The following is a 13,704-nucleotide window of genomic DNA, read 5'->3' as shown; positions in this document are numbered from 1 at the left end:
ATTATCTTACAATGTGCAGCTGGTCGTGGGCACTTGGCTGGGCCTGCATTCTCTCCCCCATTACATGATTACATGCATGTTGCATCGGACAGGCTTTCCGCCGGCCAGACCCAATAACGTTTCTCGATGCAGCTTTGCATCGGGCGTGTCATAATGATGAAGCTTGACGGTTGGACGGCTGCGGTGGCGGTGGCAGTGACGGGGAATTTCTGTGCGAGGAGCGCATTTCGGCGAATTTTTGATATTGATCAAGGTGCATTGGATACTCTTAAACATTGACCTACTCCGATTGGCCGCATAGGTGGGTATCTTTGTGAGTGTTCTGTGGACAGTGGAGTCTTGACATCATTCATTGTTCTCGTTCTGTGCGCGTAGTCTTAAGCTGTACTCCATCTGCCTCCGCGATGAAGGTTTGTGGGTCGGACTGCATGTGCACCAAAGTCCAGAGTGCGTTGCATGATGCGAGGGCCGCCATCAACACGACTCGCCACATCAGGCCACCTCTCGCCACCTCTCGCCACGCCGTTCCCATTTCTCGGAGCTTCACCGGACACTATTGAGAATTAATTGGTGTTACTGTATGCCGAGGCATATCCACCGTCGCGCCCCATCTCGTGTTGCCTCTGGAGTGCGCTCTGGAGCCTGGAACACTGGAGAACTCGGCATAAGAGCGCATGTATACTCCAGACTTTACTTTCGACCTCGATGTACACCAAGGGGCCGAATCCTATCATGCCGATTTGTCTGTCTGTCTGTATTTGCTCCCTTGCATCTGGGACGCATTCCTCGGAACTGGGCTGCGGTGCGGCTTGCCGATACTGCTTAATGTGAATGTCTGTCATGACAGGAGCGGGTCTTCCCTTCACGGTGCGCAACATCGTGCACTGGACAAAGTTTAAGGTTCGACGCCCCCCCTCGGCTCACAGTTCATGTATGATCGGGCGAGGCCTGCATAGATCAAGAGATATCTAGTTCGATGCTCGACGGTGATGCTCGTTGGCTACCGTTTGTGCAACTCCTCGCTCGTCTGGTTACTCGTTGGCTACCGTTTGTGCAACTCCTCGCTCGTCTGGTTACAAGGCCGGTCTGTTTATATGTACAGAGGTCCCGAGCACACGCTTCTGCGGGGGAATGTCGCTGCAACCGCGACCCGAACACGTCTTCTCTCAAGTCAAGGAGCTGCTCTTAGCGCAACGGTGCTGGTAGACGGCGCATGTACGCGTGCACCCTCGAACCTTGCGGACTCAGACTTGATTCGCATCTCGCACATCTCCGCAAAGAGTCTTGGCCTGCATCGATCCCACTCGAACAGAGTACAGTAGTTGCTCGCCATTCACCTATCTGGTATCTAAGTTTAGCGTTTGCCTGGGTCGAGTCTTCTATCCAAGTTTAGCTGTCTACTCTTTGCTTACTCGCATCGGCACCGTGTTCCTGTGTTTCTCGAGTTCTGTGCTGTTCTATCTGGAATGTGCAGGGGCTATCTGCCAATCTGTCTGGGGCCTGGTCGCATCCGGCGACTTGGATTGCAGCCGGGTCGCACGCAAACGGGCGTGCAATGGCGACTTGTCCGCTGTTTGCATTGAGAATTACGCACTGCCTCTGTATCCGAACAAGATCACATGGCTGTTATGGCTTCCAAGGAGCGTTATGAAAGGTAATGGAGGAGTCGGGTTGTTATGAGCACTATGGGGTACACCAGTAAAAGACGGCTGCGGGAGGCTGTACTGGTGCCGGCGCCTCGTGTGACTCGGCATATATCGAACCAAGCGCGAGTCAAAGCGAAGGAGAAAGCGCGTCGGAGGACGCCATGATCACGTTGAAAAGGAAACGTGCCACGGGCGGTGGAAGCGAGCTGGAAGTGAAAGGGCAAAGCGCTGGGGGGTCGCGGTTGTGACGGCGAAGAGCGAGTGGGAGGATAAATACGAGCCGGTGTCGCCTGAGCAGAGATTACCCCGCACCGCAGAGCTTTACATAATTGAATTACGTCAGCGGCCTTGGTCTATTTGCCTATAAACGCGCCCGACGGCCTCTACAACTCGCCATATCTATGGTCCCATCTCCTCTGCTCACCTCCATCTCCCCTTCCGCGTCGTCTTTTCTTCTCTCCATCGCCGCCTCTGTCTCACACCATGTGCCGCTCTTCTCCAACCCCCTCTCCGCCGCCCCTGCCGTCAGTCCCGGCTTGCACACCTTTGCGCGTCGCGAAGAGAGCGAGCCGCACGACACCAAGTTCATCGTGTTCGCGACCCTCATACCCGTCCTTGTCATCTTGTCGGGTGTGTTTGCCGGTCTAACACTGGGCTATATGTCTCTCGACGAGACGCAGCTCCAGGTGCTGAGTATCAGTGGCACCCCGTATGTCTCCTGCTTGTCTCCGCGATTCGAGGCTCCGCTGACTGTCTGACCGACTGACTCATCCGGCGCTTTTCGCTCCTGCTTGGGTGTCACAGGCAGCAGCGCAAGTATGCAAATAAGATTATGCCTATTCGGAAGAACGGGCACTTGCTCCTCGTCACGCTGCTCCTCGCCAACATGATTGTCAACGAGACGCTTCCCGTCATTTCCGACCCTATCCTGGGCGGCGGCGTGCAGAGCGTCGTCGTCAGCACGGTCCTCATTGTCATGTGAGTCGCCGTCCCCTTCTGTCCCCCGCGGCCGCTGTTTCTGCGTCTGCTTCGTGTCCTGTTCGGTTCAAGCCGCTGTGTCATTTCCGTGTTTGGAGCACACTCTGTGCCGCACGACGTCATCTAGCCCCATCGGGAGGAACGGAGCCTCACGAATCGGTGTCGGCATCGGCGCGCGTGTTACGACGCGTCGCGCCGCTCAGCGGATATGACGTCACGGCCAAATGCGCCGCGATGCCGACGGTTCTGCCTCGGCGGATGTTTTCTTGATCTGTTGCTCTACGAAGGCTAATGGCCAGATTGCACCCGTTTTGGAGGCACAAATTCACTCTCTGCGCGTCGCTCATGGACCATCTCCTCACGTCGCTAGTGAGCGATCTCTTTCAGCTCTTTGTCTCTGTGTCTTTCCAAAATTCGCCATCTGACACCTTTTCAGTTTTGCAGAGATCATTCCTCAATCCGTTTGCACTCGACATGGGCTTCTAGTTGGTGCAAAGATGGCCCCATTCGTTAGGGTGTTGTTGTATACTCTGGTATATCGAGTTTCTACCAGCCACACTTTCTATATATATGCTCATTCCCGTTATTTTGCAGGGTATTGTCGCGTGGCCCGTTGCAAAACTTCTTGAATTTATCCTTGGACCGCATCATGGTATCATATATCGTAGAGCTGAGCTGAAAGAGTTGATCGCAATGCACTCATCCATGGGCATCCACGGTGGCGACCTTCGTTCCGACACCGTAACCATCATTGGCGCGACGCTCGATCTGCAGGAGAAGACTGCCAAACAAGCCATGACTAAAATCGACAACGTCTTTATGTTATCGATCGACGCGAAATTAGACTACAAGACCCTCAAGCAAGTGTGTGCCACTGGACACAGCCGTGTGCCCGTGTACGAGGAGGTCGAGATGCCCGACAACGAAGGACAGTTGGTCAAGGTCAAAAAGATCGTCGGTGTTCTGTTAGTCAAGCAGGTGAGCGACCCGTGATGCCCAGCCTTGGCCTGTTGAAATTTTTTGAACACCTGAGTGCTCACGCGGGACAAATGCAGTGTGTGTTGCTAGATCCGAAGGACGCCGTCCCTGTTCGCAGCGTTCCACTTAACAAGGTTCCCTCGGTCGCCCAGAACGAGCCACTTCTTGGCATCCTCGATAAATTTCAAGAGGGCCGTTCGCACATGGCGATCGTCTCGCGTTTCAGCGTCGAGAAGGCCGCTAGCGTGAAGAAGGCCGTGAAGAAGGGCCTTACGCAGCGCTTGAAGGACCGTGTCGGGATCAGCGACTCAAGCTCGAGCGATACAGACGAGGAAGAGGACGAGAGTGGGGACGCCGCGAGCGCGAGCAGGGGCTCATCTGACCACGACGTCACACTCAAGGGTGACACGCTCTGGGAGCGCGACTTCACGGCCCCGAAATCGGGCTCACATTCCAACTCTGGGGAATCGCCTAAAGAGGAGCGCGGTCACTTTTCGTTCAGAAAGAAACGCAAGAACGGCCGCAAAAAGCGCCGAAGCAGGCCGACCGACCTAGAAATGGGCGTTGTAAATACCACGGAGACTCATGAGTCCAAGGACGAGAACAAGGAGGAGGTCGCCAAGGCGGCGGAGCTCCAAAAGGCGAAGAAGGATAGTTTCGTTCAGTTGCCGAAGTTCAAACCTGGGCTCGAGCAGAGCATGCCGGCTGACGCGGTGCTGAGCCGTGAGGGGGCGGGCCTGGTAAGCCCATTTCCGCTTGTGTATTGTTGATAGAACACTGATGCTGTCTTCCTCGTCTAGTTTTTGCAAGGCTACGATCCTTTCATTTCACCGCTTGGTATCATCACGCTCGAGGACGTTCTGGAAGGTATGCATACATTTCTGTATCCTTCACCGGTCACTTACCTACTTGTATTGGCGCAGAGTTAATCGGCGAAGAGATCTACGATGAGTTCGACCCAGAGGGCGCTGGTCACGGCGAGCCGTCCGGCTACATCCCGCCCCAGTCGAATTCACTCTCGGCCATACACACTCTCCCGCGCAAAGGCTCAGCTCCGCAACTTTCCAGCACCACCAGTGATACGCTGACCTTGAATATGCACGGCAAACCGGTCAATAGCGCACCGCCCGTTCCCGCGCCGAGCGCGACATCAGGGATAATTCGACCGATCGCAATCCCGGCGCTCAAAGGCCTTAGCTTCTTGACCACGCGGAGCAGGAGTGCGCCGCCTACGCCTAGACCTCAGGACGTGAAGGATCCCAGCAACAGCGGCGGTGACGCTTCTGGTAGCACCTCGGGGTATCTCGCGGAGAAGGTTGCGGACGGCGACGATAGGACTGTAGATGCTGTCAGCTCGGCACAAGATCAAGGGCTCGCGCCGCCGAGCATCATTGTGGATGGTCCTGCCAGCGTGCAGGCGGGGCTTGTGGTCGAGGAGTCGCTGAGGGCTGCGGTTCGCGTACAGCAACAACAGCAGGGCGTGTCGCGCAGCGCGTCGCCCGCACCGTCGATCGAGGCGCGCATCTATGATCGCAATCGTGCGCGAAGGGTCTCGCAGACGCAAGTTGGTGCGGGTGCGGCCATCGGAGTCGGTGGCAGCAGCACTGGTGGCTTGAGCGCTGGAAGCAGCGCTCTAAGGGTGGCAACACCGTCGAGCAAGGGTGGGAGGTTCAAGAGCAGCCCGCTTGGTAGTGTCGGCGGCGTCGGAGTAAGTGGTGTGGACGGAGCTAGTGGAGGTGGCAGCGGTAGAGGAATGGAGGCTGTGGACGAGAACGAGGGGACGGATGTAACCGATGAGGGCAGGCGGATACCGGACGGAATGGAGAAGGTTGGGCCGGATAAGGGTGACGAGGAGGAGCAGGGGTATACGGTGTGAGCGAGGCGGTCTTTTGTCTTCATTTCCCTTCTCTCTTCGTCCAAATCACTTCACCCCAACCCCTTTCTCATTATGCCTCGCACACGACGATTCGAGTTAATGGCAACCATCACGTTCGCTGACGTTTTAATGCTTCACGATTGTAGATAGAGCACTACCACGCGCCCGACATTGTTTGTACATCGTAATTAGGACTAGTCTCTCGACTCTTCTGAATGCAGTCCCTCAACTGCAGATGACTCTTCATTCTTTGCGCCGTATGATAGCGATGACTAGCGATTCTAGCAAGAGTACAACATCCAGCAGGTATGGCTGTAGTGGTTGAATATGCTGTATCGCAAGCACAATCTTGCGAGCGAAGGCGGGCTTGTCGGGTGAAGCACGAAGGCTCAAAGCGCTCACCGTTCAAGATGTGCTTGCTCTGGAAGGGCGGACTCAATGCTACTACAACGATCGTCGTGTTTTATGAGTGTGAGAGTTCTTGTAGACCTACGACGATGACATGAAGAAAATCACATTGGACTCGTTCAAGCTCCAACGACAGTGGATGCGTCAATTTGCAGCTACGACACCGTCAATTCATATGCTATTCGTGAGCAGGAGAGACTAAGTTTTGCGGTGACGAGAGAGGGAATGTAAATATATTATATATAGCACTGCGAAACATCTGGTATCCACGAACGCCACATGTACACTGTCGATTTGTCCAAAGGCGAAAGTCTGATCTATACGACTAGTAGGGAGGGGGAGAGGGCTCCGGAGTAGGGTAAGAAGTATTTTCAAGGGCCTGTGGTGGGTAGTCGAAGCCTCCGATGCGGCCCATTTCCTCGTATCTGCGCCTCTCCTCCGCGATAGCTTCAGCATTGTAAGGTGGATTTAAAAATTCCATAGGCCTTCGGTAAGTGGGATTCTGCACATCGTTCGTTTCGTGGATCGCGTGAGGCCTCCCAAAAGCCTTGTTCGCCCATTCGCGATCGTCCGATAGGTAGACAAATGACCGAGTTCGCCATTGATTCGGATTTAGGGACGTCACCAGTGGTATTGCTGAGAGAGACACCCACGCAGCGCATTCAGCAGGGCACGTGTAGGATGAGGAGGAAGAGGAGAACGCACCAAATAATTCGAGATCTGGCTCGATCGTCCTCCAAGGCGAGAATATATTAAATGTTCTTATATACCCATCAAATTCTTCCTCTAAATATCTGTAGTTTTCTGGTGACAAAAACATAGGTGTCGTGTTTGCTGTGCACACAATATATCGCTTACTTATGTCCTCTTTCAGGTACAATTGTTGCAGCACCAGTTTCACGACTACCTGTAGATGATCAGCAATGAGCAAGATGTGACAAGCGGAAGACTACTCACAAACAGTCTATAGCTAACAATGATGGCAGCGCATGCTCTTTGCGCGATTATACCTTTGCGGAAGAACTCTTCAAACCCGGAAAAGGCCATTCCGTCGAGAAGGGTCAACAGTCGGCCTGGAATACCACCATACTGATCCTCGCACTCAAAGCATCTAGAAGAAGAAAGCACACAACGCGCTCTAGACAAAGATGCTGGTGAGCCCAGAGCGAATGTACAGGACGAAAAGCCGCACAGTTGTTTCTCTACTTTCTCGAGTGCTTCAAAGTTGGGATACACACCCAAGTATTCTGTCGCCTCTTCTCCCAGAACGCGCTGGATTTTGTAGATCTCTTGAGAGAACTCTCCGAAAGTCTTAGTGCAGATAAAAGGAGCGTGGGGGGCAGTCATGATAGCGTTGTTGATTGAAGGGGGCCACAGTGATAACAATATGCGGGAGTGAAGAGAAGAAGTGGGGGAACCTCGCCATGACCTCCCGTTTATATACCACACAGACCTTGTTGCTTTGTCGATGGGTTCAAGCCACAACCACCTGGCACCACGGTGGCTTTGTTTCATGCATGATGTATGTGTACCTGATGGTCTCGGGTGGGGAGACCGCGAGATGAGGCGGCGTTGTTATACAGCAGGAGGAGCAAATTCAATTGGCTCTGCGCGGGTGGTTAGGTGGCCATGCAATTGTTCGAAGACAAGCGCCACATCTCGCTTTGTCGCCATCGCAAGGCCATGGCGAACACTCTGACCGCTTCTATTTGCCAGGATTTGCCGAGATCTATATGTGCGAGCCAATGATGCGATACAAGGATGTGCATACGTACCTTGGGCTCAAGCACGGGGCCCAAGCGAGGACATTTTTGTGCGTTCTCGTCCATCTGAAGTGTGTGGCGGCAGTTGACGGCTTTGAGACGTCGCAGCGTGTGAGCGGGGCATTGAATAGCATGGTATGACCATAGCTGTGATACACTCATAGTATGTTGCCAGATGTTGCCCCAACAACGCCCATCCACATATTGCCAGTTAGCGAAGTGGTGAATCCCGACTCGAACAAGTTCGCGGATCGCCGAATGGTGGCTTGGGCATCCTGAAGGCCTGATTGGTCAGTGATTGGTCACAGTCAGGAAGTAGCCGATGGGTTCGCTTGTCGATTGAAGTATCGCGAATGCTCTCGAATCAGGCAGTCACAGGAAGTTTATCAAGATATGCATTCGAGGCGTGTCCGTTAAAAGTGTGTATACAAAGCAAGGCAGAAACAAATGGCACAGACAGTGTCTTACGTTCAGGGGCAAAGCGAATCGTATAAAGAATGTGATCACAGCGGCAGGGCTAGGCGACGGTATTAACTATGAAAGAAAATATCTAAACAACAGGCATGATGGATCGCGGCCTTGCGGCATGTATGTGAAGAGTGTTCGTACCAATCGTGAAAATGTCGGTTTCGGTCATACGAGTCGTTCAGTCATACGCTCGGCAAGATATCATCAAGAACCATGTCCTTCTGCGGTCGTCTGCGATATAGTGTCAGACAAGTATCAGCATAAGATTCAACAAGAGAAACGAATAAATACACTGACAGTTATCGTAGTACATAAAATCCACGAGGCACTGCGGGACCGCCATCACCGCGCCCGAATTTGTGGGGAAAGAATAGGCTCCAAAGCTCGCAGGACAAGATAGTGAGGGCGAGAGACGGGGTTTCAAGAAGTTGCGATCGCGAGGCCATGAGCCAAGCCCAACATGCCAAAGGAAATAAAAGACGCTGCGTAGGCATCGAGGGAGAATAAGAAGGCCGCCCTGCACCTAGAAGGAGTGTGATAACCGTGGCATATTGCCGATATCTTACTATCGGTAGATGTCGCACACCATACCAATGTGGGGAAAACCCATTAGCAGATCGTACAGCAGGCGGAGTCAAGCACACTCACGTCCTATAACACAACGGAATGACCTCGAAATATACTTTGATATACACTACTCGCGCCCCCGCCATGAAGAGGACGCCTCTCTTCGCTTATTGCACGCCTCACATACGCGCCCTCGTTTCTCGCTCTCGCCACTTCTTCCAACCATCCAATCGAATCCACACCAGTCTTCCGGTGCACCAGTGGTCGAAGAGCCTGAAAGGCTCGACGCGTCATCAAAGTCTGGATACCGCGCGCCAACGCGTATCCCAAGGCCACGGAGCATTTCACGCATTCCAGCATAGTCGGGTATGTCTCCGAAGGCTAAAGCGCGCGAGTACTCGTAGAGCACACCAAACTCGCGGGGAAGATTATGTGTGATTGTGCTTTCGGCCGCGAGCTTCGCGTCCCGGATAAGATCCCACGTGCCCACCACGGTGGTGGACTTGATTTTCCGCCACGGTAGCGTCCCGCGCAGGAAATAGATTAACATGTACGCGAGAGACTCCAGGTCATCTCGCGGTGAACATTCTACTAGACTTCAACACGAGATTGTAGGCTCGAAAAGATAAAGACGCACCGATGCCGAGATGGGTATTGATGGAGGCAAAAAGCGACGTCCCAACGCCGTGGTGAGGGTCTTGGTGATACGGGATGTGTCCTCCCGTTCGTGGGTCGCGGAACTTCTTAGCGAGACCGAAGTCAATGACATTGACGATATACGAGGCACGGTCGGTGCCCATGACAAAATTGGCGGGTTTGATATCGCGGTGTACGAGGTCGTGAGAATGAATGAATTCAATGCGGGATATCTGAAAATGAGGAGGTGTCAATGGACCTTCCATACTCAACAACGTGAATGGTGCCACAAAGAAGCAGATAAATATGTACAAAAAACCCTTATACGGTGTCATCTAGACGAAGACACCCACGAAAGGGCAACGTGCGAGCCTGAGGCGCATAGCAAGGTGAGAGCACAACTGGCTAGCGTGCGTCCCAAACAGGAATCTTCTCGCAATTCGAGCAAAGTATGATATATATACCGGGGTGTACATTGGAGGAAAAAAAAACGCACCAACTGGTCAGCGAGTAAGAGTACAGTCTTGAGAGAGAAGTGTCTATTACACATCTTGAAGAGGTCTTCGAGTGAAGGACCGAGGAGGTCGATGACCATGACATTGTAGTCGCCTTGCTTTCCAGACCAAATGATCCAGGGGACGCCTGGTCCTCCCATAAGAGATTTGTAGATTTTGGATTCGTGCTTGAGAGGGCTATGCTTGGCGATGGCGGGTTCGACTTTGATGGCGACTTCTTTGCCGGCCACGGTGTGCACACCGTAGAAGACGGTTCCTGACGGACACTTAGTCAAGGGAAAGGGAGCGTACATAGAATCAATAACGCACCACAACCGCCAATTGCGAGCTCCTCCTCAAGCCTGTATTTGCCACCGAAGGTGTAGTCCATCCTACCCGAAACCGTCTTGTGAGGCATTTAGAAGAAGGCGAAAAGATGACGATACGGACTTCTTGCAGACTTGTAGTCGGATATATATTCGAAGATCGAGATATAGGAGGCAGACACAGGTGGCATCAACGTCGAGGACGCGGGGAAGATGAAAGGGCCGTTGCACGTCGCACGAGCTCCGTCAACCCCAAAACAAACCTCCCTTCAGCCTTCAGCGCGTTTATTACACAATTATTCATCTACTTGTCCCAGGCTTATCGGGTACTTAGTCTCCTACATTTAGCCCTTGGAATACCAAACAGACAGTTCACGGGTTCAACAGCCGACACAAGGCTGCCTGATCCAACCCTATCCAACCCTGCTCCTCACTAATGAAGTCGCTAGTGCCATTGGTCTCCGCGCAGTGCGCAGTGCGCTCACCCTTCTCATGTACATGTTACAGGGTGGCTACCCATCGACCTCGGACAGGTGCCCGCCCATTATGGCGCCTGACTGCAACAGACCAACACGCCCTTGCCTCATGGTCTGTGAATGTCCTGATCTGTCATCCTGCAGCATTGCCTCTACACGCAAGTCTCGTGGATATATCTCCTCCAAAAAGCTGAAACAGCAGGTGTGTCATTTCATGGGATGGTGGGCGGCTCAAAAAATCTAATCAACCCTCCTTGTCTCTAATACACTCCAATCGACGTATCTAACTTCTGCATCATCGAGTACTGTAACACCGCGATCTAACTGGATGAACTTGTCGGGCAACACGGTGCAGCCATCCAGACGATTTAACAACTCTGGATACCTTTAATCGACTGGTTGATGGTGGAAGGGCCCGAGGAATCTCTAAGAACGAATAGATCACAGGCGCAGGGAACGGAAAACGTATTTTCCCCATCGATGTCGCCTATCACGACGCATAATATGGATACTCTTCCTCGAGTCGGCCCGGAAGAGGCTATCCAGTCAGGTTCTACGAGGACGGTATTGCCCGGCACTCAGATAATGTCTCATCGCTTGGCCTGTCTGATGTAGGTGTGTTCACACGGATCACTCTCTGGATCAGATTTCCGACCTATCCTCTGATAGCTAGCACTGTAGCCGGTCCTTGAGCGTTCAATGCCTCAAAGTCCGAGGGTCAGAGATCTACGCGGTATATTGCTTTTCATCTGATGCGGCTTCCTTCAGCGCTCTGAGATCTGAGAGGCACAGATAAAATCGATGTTCACACTGGCGCCTGCTTTGGGCTCTTTAACAGCGACCGGATTTTTTCGAACCTTCTCACGAGCGTTTTCTATGCGGTGGCCGCTCGAGACCCCCTGCAGCATTCATGGTCAGAGGGTATGCTTTTACAAACCTCAAGTTTCGCACAATGCAATTCGCGTACACGTCGAAGGGCTTCTCCTATTGTAATATTCCTGTGCTAATGGAAGCGTTGACCCGCTGATTCTTTCCCGCCCCTGCATCTCCGTCTGTCACGCTTCTCAATTGCGTTCCGACAAGGTAACGTACCTCTCGTTGCTCTGACCCGTACCTTCATCTCCCCTGGCTATATCAATGCGATGGATCTATGCTCAAAATGTAAAATCAGTCATCCGCACTCTTGCCCCTGGTCTTCCCGGCATGCGAATCCAATCTTTCCCCAGTGCTTCAGGAATTGTGATCCGGACGCATCTGACGCCTAACAGAATGTGCATTCATCACGTCTCCCTCAGATGAAGCTCGATCTGCGCATATAAAACCGACCATGCTCCCTTTCACAGATACCAGGGCCTCGACACAGTCGCGTTCCTCGTGAAGTTGATTCTACCAGCCATTGCACAGCTCGATACACGCCAGCTACAATGCGCTCGCCTGCCCTTCTTCAAGTGCTCTGCCTCTCCCTCATTGCGATCCCCTACTCTGGCTTGGCCAACCCTTTGATCGGTACGTATTGGTTCATCCAGCCCTGTAGCCCACGGACGCTAAAAAGCAGTCCTCCTTACTGGATATAGGCCGCGATGCAGGGACATGTGGGTCCCCCGTTTCTGTCTCCAGTAGTTCTGTTACGATCGGCAACAACACTGTGACACTCGACGTCCTTGCTTGCACCGTGCAGCTCCAGGCTGATGGGCTCCTTGGTATCCTGTGTCCTATTCTCGGTTTGTTCTGCCCACCAAAACCTAGACCAGTCAAGCACACCTCGACGGTCACGATTGTGAAGCCGACAACGATCACGGAAACCGATACAGAAACTTCGATTGCGACCGTGACGCAAACTGAAACCGACACAGACACGATCACAGCGACCCTCACGGTCACGGCCTCGCCCAGCCCTACGCCCACCGCGACCGACGTGTGTGGACTGATCTGTGCGCACAATATCCAACCTTTCTGACATGTTCATTGACTGTTTCTCGTAGGCAATACACTCTGTAGTGACCTCGGTCAACTCCCTCCCATAGACGACGATTGTCAAGTGATCAAAGATTCCATTCAAATCTTCGAAGGAAATTCCGGTTGGTCCCCCTTGTACTCTGTGGGAATACGAGTCTGATTTGCGACTGTTTGCAGCGCCGACATTCATTGTTCAGCCTGCTCACATTCAACAGCTCACATTCGGAACTTGCCGCTTCTTTTTTGAGAATCTTGGTACAGTGCCTTTGGAGTATTGTTGGCAGGATCTCGTGAGTCATTCTTTCTGTACGGTCGGTTGATTTAAAAACCGAATATTATCTCTTTTCCGTCCACATAGGCCAACACAGGATCTGTCGCAGCAACGCAGTGCTTCCCGCCAACCAACCCTGTAAATTCTCTTGCAGTGTGCGAAGCACCGGACAATACCTGGGAAGTTGGGTGCGGTTTTTCATCTTCCTGAAAATGAGGCCTGACGTACTGATTGTCTGATTGACAGTGTAAGCCACTCGTAAATGATGAGATTCAGACGGGAAGAATGAAATCAACGTCAGACCGTCGCTTACAGTATTTCTACAATTTACATACGTATCTACGATGAATAACATTCAAATCTTACATCTATGTCAAGCTACTGTCGGCCACCGTCGATCGCTCATAGGCGCTTAAGCTCTCGTCAGGCTTGAGACAGGCATCCAGTCTTACTTACTAGATACCTGGGCGGGGATTTCCGAGCGAGGCTGGACCGCGCCAGGCTCACATCAGGAACTAGATTCTGCGGAGATCCAAGCCTCGTCCAGCCTCATCCAGCTTCAATCCCTCTTCTAACTTACCCCAAACCGAAACAACGCTGTGCTGCAAGATATGAAGATGTACTCGTCCGTACAGGAGAGAGTCTAAGACTCGACTTGTTTAAGATATCCTTCGCTCCTAGTGCTCTTAGTGCTCATCGTGTTTTTCTGTCTATTCCGCGCAAACAAGAAACGGCTCCCTGTGCTGATCTGTACCTAAAGAATTTCAGGATCTACGGCCGGGTAAGGGAACGGACCTAAATGCGCACGCATGTCATACTGATCTTCACATGCTCTCCCCACCCAGCGTGCCTACATTCAAT

At 52.6% G+C, this 13,704-nt stretch overlaps 6 protein-coding genes across 6 annotated transcripts; 2 read left to right on the top strand and 4 right to left on the bottom strand.

Annotated features, from left to right (window-relative positions):
* Positions 1 to 377: 377 nt before the first annotated feature.
* HETIRDRAFT_118780 (uncharacterized protein) lies at positions 378 to 878 on the bottom strand (the record flags this gene model as incomplete). Its single annotated transcript, XM_009553076.1, has 2 exons — positions 378 to 553; positions 695 to 878. The coding sequence occupies 2 exons, from the start codon at positions 876 to 878 to the stop codon at positions 378 to 380; spliced, it is 360 nt and encodes a 119-aa protein (XP_009551371.1).
* A 1,169-nt stretch (positions 879 to 2,047) lies between these two features.
* HETIRDRAFT_421928 (uncharacterized protein) lies at positions 2,048 to 5,478 on the top strand (the record flags this gene model as incomplete). The annotated part of the gene is made up of 7 exons (XM_009553075.1): positions 2,048 to 2,355; positions 2,451 to 2,624; positions 3,061 to 3,157; positions 3,219 to 3,602; positions 3,680 to 4,342; positions 4,403 to 4,469; positions 4,526 to 5,478. The coding sequence occupies 7 exons, from the start codon at positions 2,048 to 2,050 to the stop codon at positions 5,476 to 5,478; spliced, it is 2,646 nt and encodes an 881-aa protein (XP_009551370.1).
* Positions 5,479 to 6,211: 733 nt separating this feature from the next.
* HETIRDRAFT_429912 (uncharacterized protein) lies at positions 6,212 to 7,233 on the bottom strand (the record flags this gene model as incomplete). The annotated part of the gene is made up of 5 exons (XM_009553074.1): positions 6,212 to 6,522; positions 6,592 to 6,690; positions 6,745 to 6,793; positions 6,844 to 6,997; positions 7,079 to 7,233. The coding sequence occupies 5 exons, from the start codon at positions 7,231 to 7,233 to the stop codon at positions 6,212 to 6,214; spliced, it is 768 nt and encodes a 255-aa protein (XP_009551369.1).
* On the bottom strand, positions 7,195 to 8,001 carry HETIRDRAFT_411859 (uncharacterized protein). The gene has a single exon (XM_009553073.1). The coding sequence runs from the start codon at positions 7,809 to 7,811 to the stop codon at positions 7,506 to 7,508; it is 306 nt and encodes a 101-aa protein (XP_009551368.1). The 5' UTR covers positions 7,812 to 8,001; the 3' UTR covers positions 7,195 to 7,505.
* A 25-nt stretch (positions 8,002 to 8,026) lies between these two features.
* On the bottom strand, positions 8,027 to 10,384 carry HETIRDRAFT_152220 (uncharacterized protein). Its single transcript, XM_009553072.1, has 7 exons — positions 10,265 to 10,384; positions 10,145 to 10,206; positions 9,817 to 10,091; positions 9,322 to 9,553; positions 8,766 to 9,272; positions 8,415 to 8,682; positions 8,027 to 8,348 (listed from the first exon to the last, which is right to left on the bottom strand). The coding sequence occupies exons 2-5, from the start codon at positions 10,203 to 10,205 to the stop codon at positions 8,812 to 8,814; spliced, it is 1,029 nt and encodes a 342-aa protein (XP_009551367.1). The 5' UTR covers position 10,206; positions 10,265 to 10,384; the 3' UTR covers positions 8,027 to 8,348; positions 8,415 to 8,682; positions 8,766 to 8,811.
* A 1,656-nt stretch (positions 10,385 to 12,040) lies between these two features.
* Positions 12,041 to 13,053, top strand: HETIRDRAFT_328946 (uncharacterized protein; the record flags this gene model as incomplete). The annotated part of the gene is made up of 5 exons (XM_009553071.1): positions 12,041 to 12,122; positions 12,191 to 12,547; positions 12,599 to 12,694; positions 12,750 to 12,862; positions 12,931 to 13,053. The coding sequence occupies 5 exons, from the start codon at positions 12,041 to 12,043 to the stop codon at positions 13,051 to 13,053; spliced, it is 771 nt and encodes a 256-aa protein (XP_009551366.1).
* Between the last annotated feature and the right edge of the window lie 651 nt (positions 13,054 to 13,704).

This window comes from Heterobasidion irregulare, assembly GCF_000320585.1.
Source record: "Heterobasidion irregulare TC 32-1 unplaced genomic scaffold scaffold_11, whole genome shotgun sequence".
Taxonomy (NCBI): Eukaryota; Fungi; Basidiomycota; class Agaricomycetes; order Russulales; family Bondarzewiaceae; genus Heterobasidion; species Heterobasidion irregulare.
Note: the sequence above shows the minus strand (reverse complement) of the source record. Positions and strands in the feature narration are given on the sequence as shown.

What these genes read in the sequence shown, in the direction of transcription:
- HETIRDRAFT_152220 (XM_009553072.1), bottom strand. Translation starts at nt 10,205, where the DNA reads ATGGACTACACCTTCGGTGGCAAATACAGGCTTGAGGAGGAGCTCGCA. An exon ending in TCTTACTCGCTGACCAGTTG is followed by an intron (nt 9,554 to 9,816) that starts GTGCGTTTTTTT and finishes CCTCATTTTCAG; the next exon opens with ATATCCCGCATTGAATTCAT. An exon ending in CAATACCCATCTCGGCATCG is followed by an intron (nt 9,273 to 9,321) that starts GTGCGTCTTTAT and finishes GAAGTCTAGTAG; the next exon opens with AATGTTCACCGCGAGATGAC.
- HETIRDRAFT_411859 (XM_009553073.1), bottom strand. Translation starts at nt 7,811, where the DNA reads ATGAGTGTATCACAGCTATGGTCATACCATGCTATTCAATGCCCCGCT.